This window comes from Macrotis lagotis, chromosome 8, assembly GCF_037893015.1.
Source record: "Macrotis lagotis isolate mMagLag1 chromosome 8, bilby.v1.9.chrom.fasta, whole genome shotgun sequence".
NCBI lineage: Eukaryota > Metazoa > Chordata > Mammalia > Peramelemorphia > Peramelidae > Macrotis > Macrotis lagotis.
Genome location: NC_133665.1, coordinates 97648903 through 97663675, shown reverse-complemented (window position 1 = coordinate 97663675; position 14773 = coordinate 97648903). Strand labels below are relative to the sequence as shown.

General features: G+C 42.5%; 1 protein-coding gene across 1 annotated transcript in view; it reads left to right on the top strand.

The window, feature by feature from the left end:
- FGD3 (FYVE, RhoGEF and PH domain containing 3) overlaps window positions 1-3729 on the top strand; it is a 212711-nt gene extending 208982 nt beyond the window's left edge. The window contains exon 19 of the mRNA XM_074197689.1: window positions 185-3729. Within this exon, the coding sequence (XP_074053790.1) occupies window positions 185-418 (234 nt within the window). The 3' untranslated portion in view covers window positions 419-3729. The remainder of the gene's footprint in view (window positions 1-184) is intronic.
- Window positions 3730-14773: the final 11044 nt, after the last annotated feature.

Here is a 14773-nt window from a genome sequence, read left to right as displayed (position 1 = left end):
TAGATGGTGGAGCATTCCAGTTTTTGTGAAGGCTTAGAGACAGAAACAGGAAGGTTATCTTGGGGATATGTGTACAGACTTGTAATTTGAATACAATTCAAACACATAAAAGGAGGAAGAAGATGATACACAAGAGTAAGTAGAAGCAAGGCACATGAAACATTCATTCTTTTCTTATTTCTAGGATGGGCGGTGGCCCCGGACAATCCCCCTTCCTGGCTATGAAGTGACTTTACCTGGACCTTCTGAGAAGTTGGAAGCAAAGTACACCCTGAAGCTCTCGCAGTCTCATCAGACTCTGTATCTCAGCTTAGAGGATGAGGAGCTCCAGCGGAAGTGGATGGAGGTTCTCACTAGAGCTGCCAGAGGAGAGACAGACGATACAAGCCCCAGCATTGGGCATCCCCAGGGGCCCTGAAAGGAGTGCCCCGCTGAGGGAGCCAACCAAGGCATCTGGTCTGGAACTTGGACAGGGCTGGTTTGGCGGGGCTGCAGAAGAAAGCCTCCAGTGGATCCGTTCTCCCTATAAAAAGCGACCACTTCGGAGGGGCAGAGCAGCCAATGACCCAACCAAGTCAGGCCCAGGCTTCAGGGCCAGTGAGCATGCTCATGAGTGTGCGTGTGCCCACACATCCTTGATGTGTTCGAGAGAATGTGTGTGTGTGAGTGCCCATAATGTGCAAAAGCCAGCTAGAGTGGGCAGAAGACAATAGTAACAGAAGAGAGGTGCACCCGACACCAACCTGGTTCTTTTACCTTTGTATCCATCTATGCCTCCCCAGCTGTTCCAAACCTTTGATGTTGGTAGATATTTATCCCCTCTCTCCACCTGGACTGTGATGCCTCAGGACTGGAGATTCACACCTTTAGGGAAGGATATGTAAATCAGGTAGTGACCCCACACACACCTGGGCTTGAGCCTGGCAGATACTGCCCTGGGCAGGTCTGGAAGGTGGGCATGCACTGGGCAGGCAGGGCCATGTGGGATGTCGCTTTGTAAACAAATAGTCTAAGGTAATGATGGTGGTCGGTGATGCTGACCTTGGAAAGAAGGTGAGGAGGAGATTGTTCACTTGTATTCAGGGCTGCCCTGCATTGACTCCAGGTCTTGCTGGCCCAGGCTGAGCCCCCAGCAGCACTTCGCCTCCTGTTTGGTGCAGAGAAGAATATGTTAGCCATTAATTAACCAACATATAGGTGCTAAGTTGTGCCAAGGCTCAGACCAGGCCACAGCTTCCCCTTATCTTAGTCAGTTTGGGTCTCCTGATAAAGCAGTCTTTATGAAGTATCCTTAGCCATTAAGCTGTTTGTCCTTACTGTGTGGTGATGACCCTTTAAAAGGGAAAATGCTGTGGGGAGTGACCCCAAATCATCCCTACAGCTTTTCTATGGGTCTGCTTCCCCTTCCCCACCTGCTTCAAGTCACCTGGCAAACACTGTAGGTAAGGGAAGACCTATGTAGTTCTACTTAGGGCATTGCTGATCTTCTGTACTCATAGGAAGGTGACTTACTCAGTTGTTTAATTAATTATCCGGTAGTCCAAGATTTATTTATAATTTGTAAATAATGTTTCATATCTACTTCCAGAAGTTTAAAATATTGAGGTTAATAACAGGATTTAGTCTGTAGAGTGACAAAAATGTTTGTATGAATTTGTCATTTGCCCTTCTTGTTAATTGGCATTTGTTTTGTTCCCAAAGGGAAGTGCTTGTCTATTTAAATAAATGCCCTGCAGCCAGATGTGGAGACAGTTGCTATTCTGTTCTGTAGCTCTGGATGGGGGCTTTAGAAATCTAGGAACTGAAACATGGGAGAAAGGTTCTTGAGGGAATGGTAAGGAGGAACTGCAGAAAAGTATTTTATAAGACTGATGGTTCTTTCTGCCCACCCCACACCCTCCTTTTATCTTCTCTCATTTTGCTTTTCAAAAGTCCCTAAAAATGCAGTTTGGGGAAAATGGTACTTTATTCTCTTTCTATTCCAACCAGGAATGGCCTAATTGAATTAAGGCAGGCTCTTCTCTGTAGCTAAAAGCAGCTTTAGGAATAAAGAAAGGATGATGGGAGGTACTATGATGACAAAATTAATTTGGTGTTCCTCCCCCCCACTCCCAGTTTGGTTTTACCAGCAATATCCTTTCCTCTCAAGGGCCTCTCTCACTTGCACTTGAGAAGTAGAGTAGGCTATCTTAGGCCACAGTGCCTCAGGGGTGCTTAGAAAAGCATGCTATCCCTCTCCCCTTCTATTCCTAGAAGGAACAAATTACATAGTTCATGTAATCTGTAGAGATTTCCACTCCTGGGAGTTCTCAGCATTGGTCTATTCCTATCATTAATGATTTACCTCCATTTGGGGTCCTGCCCCCTCAGAATTGCAATGTAACCCTTAGGTCACTCATGATAATGAAGGGTCCAGAGACTTACTGGGGTATTTTTTTTCACTCTTCTGGAGTCCCAACCCAGAACAGCTACAGCTGGTACCCCAGCAATCACTACCTTACGTGTAGGTAGATAGTACACAGTATTTTTAGAGGAAAATCTCATTATACGAAAAGAAAATAAAAATCAATAGAATGAAGAAGCATTAGTTCTACAGATGTCCATAAATCTCCCAAGTCATAGCCCTTAGTGAGAGATGTCCTTTGCTGGAAGCCCTTTCCCATAAGTCTTGGTTCTAACGTCTGAGGGTAAGTTAAGAGACCCAAGATACTTTATGGGCTTGAATCTAGCTGTAGAGAGCTTTCTTTCTCCTTCCCCTTTTCCCGCTTCTCTTTTTCTCTTTGTTCTTCATTCTTCCTTCCTACTTTCCCTCACATTCTTCCCCTCATTCACTTCTTTCTGCCTTTCTGTTCAATAACCCAGCCAGTCCTAAGTTTCTTAAGATAGTCAAAATGACATTGTAGGGAGTACTCCAATCATTTAATACCATCTCCCCAGGGCCTTTTGAAGAAGTCATCCTCTCCAGAAGGCCAAGTGCTCTCTTGGAAGAGGCAATTCCTAAGTGTGGAGGCACTGTCTGATTAACTATCTCTTAGCAAAGATGAAAAGTCAAGGCAGACTTTCCATGGTGCCCAAGGAAGGTACAGAATGTGAAGACCCTCCCTGCAGGAGTGGTGACTTGATGGACAGCAGTCATTGTGAATGTTTTCTTTACATTCAGCCAAAATCATTTTCTCTGTAACTTTTTTGTTTGATTATTTATTCCTAGTTTTGCCCTCAGGGTCCAAGTAAAATAAATCCCCCCCACCCTTTCCACCTGATAGTTCTTCTTCAGCTGCACAAAGACAGCAGCTATAACAACTCTTCAGTCTTCTTTTTTCTAAGCTAGACATCTCCAGATCTGTCAACTGACCCTTGTTTTACAGACCCTCCAGTGCCCTACATCCTGGTTACTCTCCTGCAGGGGCTTCTGTATGAGGGTCCTTCTGAAGAGGCAGAGGAAGAGGCTCCTAGATCCAAGACAGATGATGCTTCAGTTTTTCTGCAGGCTCTGGGTTGTTAAAAACATGGATAATAGTAATTGCCTTCAGTTACCTGGCATGGTGTAAAAGGAGCCAGGCCTGAAGTCAGAAAGATCTGAGTTCAAATGTGATGTTAGATACTAGTTAGAACCTTAGTTTCTTCATCTAAAAACGAAAATAAAGAAACTTGCTCTACTTAACCTCACACTCTGTTGTAAGGAAATAATCACAAAGTCAGGTTAGAATTTAACCTTTCAACCTAATGGGGGTGGGGGTGGGGGGTGTCCCTTGCTTTCAGAATGTGATTCCAGACTCTTGGAGACAATTCAAGAACCTTGGTAGGGAGGAAGTGGGAGGCAGACTTTGAAATGCCCTCTTAGTTGGGCTGAGACCCCATCTTAACTCCCAAATAAAAGGTTCATTCACTCTTCCTGGGTATATTCTAATCTCCATAACTAATGAAGATTTCTGCTCATTTCCTTGGAAAAATGGGCTTCCTTGCTGTCTGTACTTTGTGATGGTTTTTTGTATAATTAGATTTTGGTTGGAAAAGTAAAAGCCACGGAGTTTAAGCTTAGAGGTACTTTTCCATTAAGGAATAGCTACCAGAGAAGCTAGTAACTTTGAATCTAAAAATCACACTCATAGTCCAGTAAATATTCAGTGGCACAGACAGAATTCTGTCTCATCCCCTTTTGTCTCAGGAAAACAGTAGCCAGCCTCCTATTTTCTCCTTACCTCTAGGCAAGAATCAGTCTCATTTTAGAGATCTCTATGTCTCCCGTGTTTAAACATCCCTTGTGGATATATGCACCCTATGTGAGCAGTACAAACCTTATGCTACAGAGTACCATATAAATGTGAGGAGCTGTTAAGAAAGAACAGTCACCCTATACCACCAATTGAATTTTTCTGAACTTGTAGCTTTTGACTTAGTCCTCAGCTGGTCTGTGAGCATTTGGTTTATTCAAACTGATGTCTGATGGAGGCAGCCTCTTAGTTGAGCAGAAATCTCTTAGGAAGTTCCAGTGACAAATGTAGAAGCCCAGGGACCAGGTCTGAAGGCTTTGTGCCTTAGCTTTGAACACCTAGGATGGATCTTGGGTTTAGCTGGGACAGACCATCACCAACTGGTATGGTGGGATATACCTTTTAAGTTATTGTGTAGATACATAATGAATATTCAATTAAATTGAATTGAAATTTCAGTTCCTAGTTAATCATCAAATTTCATCCTCTTCCTCTTTCCCTTTCTTTCCCCAGCAGTGTTATGTAAATGCTTCAAGAAGTGAGCTGTTTCCTTTTTTATCAGGTTGTTGTGCCCCTAGAATCTAGGGTGTGGGAGGCTCTTACCATTTGTTGTTGCTGTTGAAACATCCCATTTGTCTTCCACCAGTTCTTGAATGTCTTAAAGCATCACACCATTAAAATACAGATGTCTGTGGAAGGATGACACATTAAGACTTATTAAGCATTAAAACTCAAGTGAATTAATTCATCCCAAAGGGTGACTGACTTGCCCAAGGCAAGTGGCCGGGTAGAAATTTGAATTCCAACTTTGCTGTTTTCCACTTAACCCCAATACCTTATGGTTACCCTGGGTCTATAGTTCTATGGTGGTTGAACTGTAGAATCTTAAATGTCACAGAATCTAGCCCTCTCACTACATACTGAGAAAAATATGGTGGAATGGGAAGGGACTAGTGAAGGGGGCCAAAGTGGAGTATTGGGGGGGAGGGTGAGAATTGGCTAAGATTACCCAGAAAATTGACTTGTAATGTGGGGGAGAACAATATGAGGGGACAGGAAGCTGCCCCTGGGCAGCTTGTAGACAACATGGGGTGGTGAAACTGAGACTGTAAACCCCCGGGACTTTCAAATTTTACTGGGGTCTCTCTGTTGACAGTGGCTTTGAAAACTGATGACCAGTCTTGGCTGGAAGACTGACCCACATCCTGACTGGGGACTGACCTAGGGATCTGCCCATGGGTGGCTGTGCCTTCAGCAGACACTAGAGGGAGACCTTGCAAATCCACACTGGAGGGCCATCTGTGGTTTCCTTCCTTTAAAATGGGAACAGATGCCTGACTCCAGAAATAAATAAATGAAGGAGCAGATGTTCACTAGTAGTAGAAAAATGAAAGTCCAACAGACTTTCTGGGGAAAGAGCCCCGGCTCCTATTCCCAGCTCTTCCACTGTGTGACTTTGTGCAAGTCCCTCTCCTCTCAGCTTCAGATTTCCCTATAAAATGATCACATTGAGCAACTAAGTGACACAATTATAGAGCACCCGACCCTGGAGTCAGGAGGTCCTGAGTTCAAATTTGAACTCAGACAGTTGACACTCTCTGTGACCCTTTGATCATGCTCTAAACAATCCAAATCCAATTCCAAAGGATTCTGCTCTGATGTTATAAACCCCTTCCATTTCCTCTTTTGAAGGAGCTCCCGTGTTGAAACATCTGTGTTCTCTATTCTAAGATTTTCTTTTCCAACTCTGATATCCTATGAATATATATAATAAGCCTTAGGAAGGAGGACACTGGGCTTCAGAACAGCCTATGTGTATTGCTCAAGGTTACAATGAATTGCAGTGACAGGACAAGGCTTGCCGCCTTAGCATTCCTCTCTCCTCTCCTCACAATCAAGTTTTGGAGAAATAAAAAGAAAGTCTTGGGGGGGGGGGGCAGAGGAGAGAAAAGAAGGTGAACATAATCAAGAGAAATATTTCAAATGATTTCTAAAGGCAAGTAGACCAGTGGATAGAATGCAAACCCTAGAGTCCAATTCAGTCTCAGAGGCTTACTGGGACAAGTCTTCACCTCTGCTTGCCTCAGTTTCCTCAATTGTAGAATGGGGATAATAATAGCATTTAACTTATAGGATTGTTAAGAGGATCAAATAAGAAAATATTTGTATAGTGCCTGTCACATAGTAGACTGTAATCAGTGATATATAAAAACTTACTCCTTCCACCCAGGAATTTTTCTACTCTATGTGCTAATAATGTATAAACAGCTTAGCATTTAAAGTCTTTGGATGTGGCTCCAGCTTTCTTTTCTAAATGTCCATAGTGCCCCTTCCTTGGAGCTTTGACACAGGATGGCCCCCCATGCTTACCTCAACTCCCACTTTTAAAAATTCTTTTAAATCATAAAAAGGGGCAGCTAGGTGGTACAGTAGATAGAACACTGTTCTTGGCGTCAGGAAGATAGGAGTTCGAATCCAGCCTCAGACACTTGGCACTTACTTGATGTGTAACCTTGGGCAAGTCACTTAACCCTAATTGCCTCGCATCCAGGGCCTTCTCCAACCATCCAGATTCATGTCTGACAACTATATCCAGATGGCTCCGGAGGAGAAAGTGAGACTGGTGACTTAGCACAGCACCCCCTCACTCAAATCCAATTCATGTGTTTGTCATGGCATCACCTCCCTGGTATTGTACTCTTCTTCAAAAATGAAGGACAAACATTATTAATAATGGTCAATATTTATGTCATGCTTACCGCATACCAGACATTGTTAAGTGCTGAAGTTTTATCTCATTTGAGCCTCACAATTATTTTACAGATGAGGAAAACAGGTTAAATGACTTGCCCAGGATCACACAGCCAGAGTGTCTGAGGTTGGATTTAGACACAAGTCATACTGGCTCTTGACCTGGTGCTTTATCATTGGACCACCTAGCTACTTTTTCAAATAATTATGCATATACTTATCTAAAACCCATAAGCATTGATTATTTACTCTGGGCTAGATGCTACACATTGGGAATACAAAGAAAATAAAAAACAAAACAAAACATGGTGATTCTCTCCAGGAGTTCAGCGTCTAATGGAGACAAGTAAGCAGCTGTGTATATACAAGATAGATATGGAATAAATGGGAATTGAAGAGCAGACACAAACAGTCCAGAGGACTGCTAAACATAGCTTCCAGCAAGCACCCTGAGAGCAGGGACTACTTTTCATTCCAATTTTACATTTCCAGTACACAGGAGAGATATTGCAATACCCATCAAGGCAAGTCAGCTTGTAGGACTCTTAGAGGGGCAGCTAGATGACAATAGACTCCCAATTCCTGAGTTCTAAATGGCCTCAGACACTAGCTGTGTAAGCCTGGGGGAATTCCTTAACCCTGTTTGCCTTAGTTTCCTTATCTGGAAAAATGAACTGGAGAAGGAAATGGCACACCACTCCAGTATCTTTGCCAAGAAAACTCTAAATGGGATCACAAAGAATCAGGACTGAAAGGAATGAGCAAGTTCAGGATGCTCACTTCAGGAGACCTGACTTTAAATTCCCACTTTGCCTTTAATTGGTCACTTTCTTTTCTGCATCTCAGTTACTTCAAATGTAAAAGTGAGAGGGTTGGACCAGAAGATCTCTACTGCCCAAACAATTTATGAATCTTGGGCATTTCACAATTGCTAGATCTGCTCTGTACAAGTATGTGCAAAAAGCTAGTGAGTGATTCTTCCTCTCAGATTCTGCAAGGAGCTTCCCCTCCTTCCCTCCTTCTCCCCATTCCACCTCTTCCTGTCTGGGGTATACCTGGACAGCTAAGGAAACTTGGTGGGTGGCAAAGAGGAGGATGGCTGCTCAAAAAACTGCCTTTGCCCCAGACAGAGGCCTCCAGCTTCTGGGTGGGGCAACAGACTGCCTCCTCATTTTGCATCTTATCATCATTTCCCTGAAACTGTGGCTCAGAAAGCCTGCTAGAGGCTGAGCCTTTAGATAAAGCCTGTGGTTAACCTCCTCCATGCTGCTGTCATTTCCTGTACAGAACTTCACTTGCAACCTGGAACATATATGCAGGTCTATGTGAAATCTTTAGGAGACATGGGCCCCAAATTAACCCTTGGGGGATGTGACACTCAGGGCCCAGAGCTGGGCTTAGATAAGGGTTCATGAAGACTAGAGACCTCTGGGGTAAGGAGCCCCAGGTGAAGAAGCATGGGGAGGGAATTCTGATAACTTTGCTGAGTTCTTTTTCCCTGCTCTGAATATCCTTCCCCTGTGATAGCAAAGTAATCTTCCTTTTGTTAACTGTCAAATATTCTGCAGGTGAATCACTTTGCTCCAGTCTCAAAGATGAACTTCCAGCCGCGTCTTCATGAAGCTGAGCCCCTGGAGTGTTCCCAATGAGGTCAAAGCACAAATGAGAACGACTTGTGCAGGAAAACCATTTCCATTCAATTTAACAAGTTTATTAAATATTTACTTTGTTTCTGGTGCTGCGATAGGAATACATAAAATCAGATGGCTCCCTACCCTCAAAGGCCTTATATTCTACAGGGTTGGAGTGGTCAAATAGAGTCAAGGTAACTTGAGAAAGGAAAACTTACCAAGCACTAGTAGGATCAGGAAAGGTTTCCCATAGGAAGGAATACCTGGGCAGAGTTTTGAAGAAAAGAGAGGATACTGAGAGGCAAAGATGAGGCGAGAAAACATTCTGGGTTAATTTGTACAAATGCACAGAAGAAATGGGAGTGTGAAATCCAGGAAACGGCCAACAGTCTGAAATGTACAGTACATGAAGGAGAATAATGTAAAACAAAGTGGGCAAGGAAGGTGGAAGTCATATATAGTAGAGCTGAGCAATTGGTGTCTTAAACTTTCTAGGCAATAGGAAGTCACAGAAGCTCCCACATGGACCACACCTCCCACTACTGACCACCTGCCGCCTGTGGACAAGGGCTTCACCCTCTGCCTTCTCAGGAACCACAACTACCAAAGACCCAGAAAGAAAGTTAGTGGCACTTTCAAGTGGTTCAACATTAGAAACATATGGTTTTATTGGTGGAAATGTTGTTAAGTTGGCACCTTATTATTTATTTACCTTACAGCTATATTCTAAGGACCATGGGATTTTTCCGTCTGATTTACAGCTAAAATCTTTATATGCTTTCTCCCCATACAAGATGAGCTACAGCACCAGCCCTGGAGTCAGGAGATCCTGAGTTCAAATGTGACCTCAGACACTTAATACTTCACTGTGGCAAGTCACTTAACCCCAATGCCTTGTCAAAAAAAACAAAAGATAAGCTCATTGAGAGCATGAATTAGCATCAGTCTTCTTTTTGTGTCCACAAGTTTTTCACATAGGACTTAATAAAATGCTTTTGCATTCATTTGTGGGTTTTCAGGACATCTTGCATCTCGAAGTTCTGTTCCGACTTCCTTCATAATCTCTCTCATCTGTCCCTTCTATTCCATCCCCCACTTTTATTCAATCCTTTGTCACTTTTTACCTGATGACTGTGGTGACAATGTCCTGACTACTCTCTCTGCCTTCAGTCTCCCCCTTCACATAAATCTGCATCCTAGTAGAGCAGTCTTCTAACATATCACTGACCACTTAATTCATCCATTCAATCATCACCAATGACTCCACTTTGCCTAGAAGAAAAAGTATATATGTCTCTCCTACTGTTTCCCCCAGTATACTGCCCCCTTTAGCCAAATTGGTTTCTTTAGCAGTCTCTGAATGCCTATTCACATCATTATGGCTTGGCTCTCGCCAGTCTTCCCCATTGAAGCATGACCTTCTCCCTAATCCCTTCATTTCCAAATGCAACCCTCTCCATTCTCATGACTCCCCTGGTGTTTATCTTGACTACTCCAGTCACAATGATTTCTCCTTCCTCTGATCTCCTAGATGACTTCTTGTCTGTATCAGCCACATTGGGATCTAATTTTGTTCTGTCTGGACATGCTTCCTCGGTGTTTAACTGTGAGCATGTGTTTGTCAGGGCAAAGCCTACGAGGGCACTCCCTTCTCTGAAAACCCTCTGGCCCTCACCGGCTTTCCATCTTCTTCCCAGTAATTCACTTCTTTACGGAATGCCTGCCCTGTAGCTAACAGTATTTAGTGAGAAGTACAAGAAAAATGAAAAACATAGCAGGATCCCTGCCTTCTTAGAAGCTACACACTAGTTGGTAGAACCAGAATAAATTCATTGAAGAAGCATTTATTAATCATGGGCAGCTAGGTCATCCAATGGCTAGAGTACCAGACCTGGAGTCAGGGAGATTCATCTTCCTGAGTTCTAAGCTGGGCTTATTATTAGGAAGAAGATGTTCCTAAAAGGAATTCTGGAATTCAGATCCCAGTTCTGTCCTTTGCTGACTGTGTGACCTTAGAAAACTCACCAATACTTTCCTTACCTGTCAAACGAGGGATCTGGACTAGGTCATCTCTAAGGTCATCCTATAAACTTGTCCTTTGATGTTGGGTAGGGATGCCCTTGAAGTATTAGGAGCTCCTACATAGTCATCTGAGATACCCCCACCATTCTAGACTGTCAGAGATGGAAGGGATATTAGACACCATAGAGTTAAACCCTCTCATTTTACAAATGAAAAACTGAGGCATAGGAAGAGTTGCTTGCCTATCCAAGGCCACATAGCTGGAAGGACAGAATCAGGAACTGACATGAGGTCTAATTTGGGGGGGATTGTTCGTTATTAGTGGGTTTTTTGCACTACTCTGCCCATCTGTTCAGAATCTGGGTCCTTAAATATCCAAGCTGACATATTTGACCCTTGCCCTTTCTCTCTCCTGTGCCTTAGCTATGGCTATTCAGCAGAAAGTTATCCTCTCATGAAGGATACCTGCTGCTGAATCTGTGCTTCTGATACCTGGTGAACCCAAACAGCAGGAAGTCCTAAAACCACCGAAGATGCCATCCTTGAGAAAATTATGAAAGTGGATGTGGATTCCTTCCAGACTCCCATTCCCCTCAGCACTTCATGCCTGGGGGAGCCTCTCTTTGCCTTAAGAAACATCTTCTATCACTGGCTCCCTGACTGGGACTCTGGGACAGGAAGGCCTCCCCTTGACTCCACTAGACCCTGCCTCTCCCACTGAAATGAGAAAGCCCAGGTATTCTTACTTCCATCATTTTAGCTTTAAAGCAACTCCCAGATATCGACACTTCAAGTCTATCCCTAACTCTCAGCAAGTCAAGCTAGCCCCAAGAAAGACAAGAGAAAGCAACTACTTCCTCAGTGGACCAAAGCCAAGAGACAGAGATCTTACAGCCACTAATTCTGGGGTCTGGAGCTGAAGCAAATCTTCCTGGAGATATTAAAACACTGCAAAGATCAGAGTCTGGAGGGGAATGGCTCTCTCAGCTTCTGGCTTTATCTTCCTATCTGAGAAAATTTTAGATTCTACCTTCCCCCCAAAATTAGCCTAGTTATGGGAGAGAAACTGAGGGATCCAGTTCTACTGGTCACTTTCCTGAATTCTGGTCCTTCCTCCGCAGCTGCCTGTGGGGATGCTCCACCATCCAAATGCCTCTGAGACAAATTCAACAAGTTCAAAATAATCAAAATAAAACTGATGATCTTTCCTCCTATTCTCATACTTTTCCATCCATCCTTATTCCTATTGAGAGTCACCAAGGGCAACAGAGTTATTCTTAGCTTTTAATTCTCCCTTCCCTACTATGTCTACTCAGTTGCTAGATCTTATTGATCCCATTTCCCTGCCATCTCTCACATCCATACCTTCTGCTGTTGAACTCACTTAGTACAAGAGTATATTTGTACTCTTATTATGGTCTCTTTGTTGCTCTCCGTGCCTCTATTCTCTCCCATCTCCAATCCATCCTTCCTTATTCTAGAAAGTGGTCGGACTCACTCTGGTTTCCAGGATAAAATATAAACTCCTTGCCCTGGTGTTGAAGACCTTCCAAACCCTGGTGCCTTTTCTACTCTTCTTCTATGACTCCTCTTTACATTCTCTACATTCCAACCAAAGGGAACACCTAGATGTTCCCCAAATCCAACATTCCATCTCCTGCCTTCATGTATTATGGAGCTTCCTGTCTGGAATCCTCTCTAATCTCATCACCACTTCTCAGAATCCTATCTTTTTGGAAGAGTTAGTTGCCATAATATTTCCTAAAGAGATTCCTTTGTTTAGTTGTTTTTTACTAATATCTGGTTTCATATTAATATAAACATATATGTGTGCGTGCATGTGTGTGTGTGTGTGTGTGTGTGTGTGTATGATCTGGAAACACAAATGTGTGATCCAAGTGTGTGTATATGAATGTATTTATCTATATATATACATATGAGGTTATTTGTACACATATGTATGCATGTACTTTTCTACAGAGCCTATTCACTAACCCTCCTGAATCCTCCACTAATTTCAACCTGGGGGACCACAGTGGGATCTAACATTAAGAAAAAAGCTAAATCCCATTCCATCCCCTCCGCAAGAGCCAATCCTGGCTGGGGCTTATCTCAGCACAACCACACCTACCCATAAGGCATGAATAGAGAACTAATGTTCTCCCCCTCTACATCTAAGACCTTGTAAATCCTCAGCTTCTACTTTCTAAGCTAGATGTCAGCCCCTCAGGATTAAACCTGACTTAGGTCCTGCATAACTGCCATTGGAAAATTCTCACTTACCCCAAAATAGGCACAAGGGAAAAAAATTATTGTTAGGGATACATGACCAAAAAAGTGTGGAATACTGCTGGGAGTCTTAAAGGGCTGCTCTGTTTGAAAAGTCAATTACTATACTTGCAGCTTAACCTAATGATAAGCCTCTCTGAATATAGCTAAGTTGGTCATTAGATGACAGACATATAACCTGCAGGCGTACTGGAGCTGATCATTAAATTTTCAGAATGCCTGCAGGTTATATGTCTATCATCTAATGATCATGTACATTTCAGACATGCAGTAGCTATTAATCTGCACTTGCTTTATTGTTCTGTTGATTATACAGACTTAAGAAGGTGATGGGAGAAAATGTTGATATTGCTGATTAAACTTTTAAAATATGTCTTGCCTACATAACAATAATAAAAATTATTATTATTATTATTATTATTTTGGAGAGCCTGTAAGTGTGTACCAGCACACATCTATTTAAAGCCCAGATTTGAAGTCTTGCCATTATCTTTTTAAAAATTTTTTTCTTTTTTTCCAATTTCATGTAATGATAGTTTTCAACACTGATTTTTTTTTACACAATTTTGAGTGGCGCAGTGGATAGAGCACTGGCCTTGGATTCAAGAGGACCTGAGTTCAAATTTGACCTCACTCACTTAATAATTAATTACCTGGCTGTGTGACCTTGGACAAGTCACTTAACCCCATTGCCTTTGGGGGGGAATTAAAAAAAATATTTTGAGTTTCACATTTTCTCCCTCTTTCCCTTCCCTACCCTTGACAGTGAGTAATCTAATATAAGTTATGCAAATAAGTTAAACGTATTTCCATCCATTATCTATTACTCTTCATAATCAAATATCAAAACCCTGTCTTTGTTATTTAAAGTTCTTTAACATCTGGTCCCTTCCCACGTTTCTTGTCTTCTCCTCCACAACCTGCTGATCTGACCCTAACTGCCTGCTTTCTGTTTCTCACATCCATCCTGCCTATGGGTCTTTATACTACCTATACCACATACCTGAAAGTTCTCTTTCCTCATTTCCATCTCGTGGCCTCCCTGGCTTTCTTCAAGCTTTAATGAAATTATCTGCATGAGGCCTTTCTTGGTCTTGATATATTTTTAGTGCTGGTTATTTTTCTCTTAAATGTAAGGTCCTTGAGAGTAGGCCCTGCCTCATTTTGTCATTGCATACTTGTTATACCTAGTATACTGTAAGTCCTTCATAATTGGTTAGTGATTGAGTGACTTATTGTATTTTTTTTGCAAGGCAATGGTGTTAACTGAGTTGCTCAAAGTCACATAGCTAGATAATTATTAAGTGACTGAGGTCAGATCTGAACTCAGGTCAGTGCTCTATCCACTGCACCACCTAGTTGCCCCTGACTGATTGTCTTCTACCAACATTGCCTTCTAGAACACAGGGTCACTTGAATGACATGATGCAGCAAGGGAGGAGGACATTTCCGTTATTCTAAAGCCCTGTTTTTATATGGTATTTATACTGTTATATAAATGTCAGCTTTTATTATTTTTATATTTGCTTAGATTATTAGATTATTTTATTGTTGCTTAGATCAAAGGATCTTGGGTTAGCACAGTTTTCTTCAGGGACAAAGGCTCATCTAAGGTAGGAGGCTCTAGAGAGGGCTTTACACCATCGTGGCACCAAGGAGGAGCAGATAATTAATAACAGGCATCTTTTTAAAGTACTTTTAACTCTCTAAGATCTCCTCATCAATCCTGTGAATGGACAGTTGCTAGCATTATTACCTCCATTTTACAGATGGGGAAACTGAGGGTCATTTTCCTCAGGTGACCCAAAAAGTAAATGGCAAATGAAAACTTCCTTCTCAGACCTTCAGACCTGAAGCCTTTCTTTGATA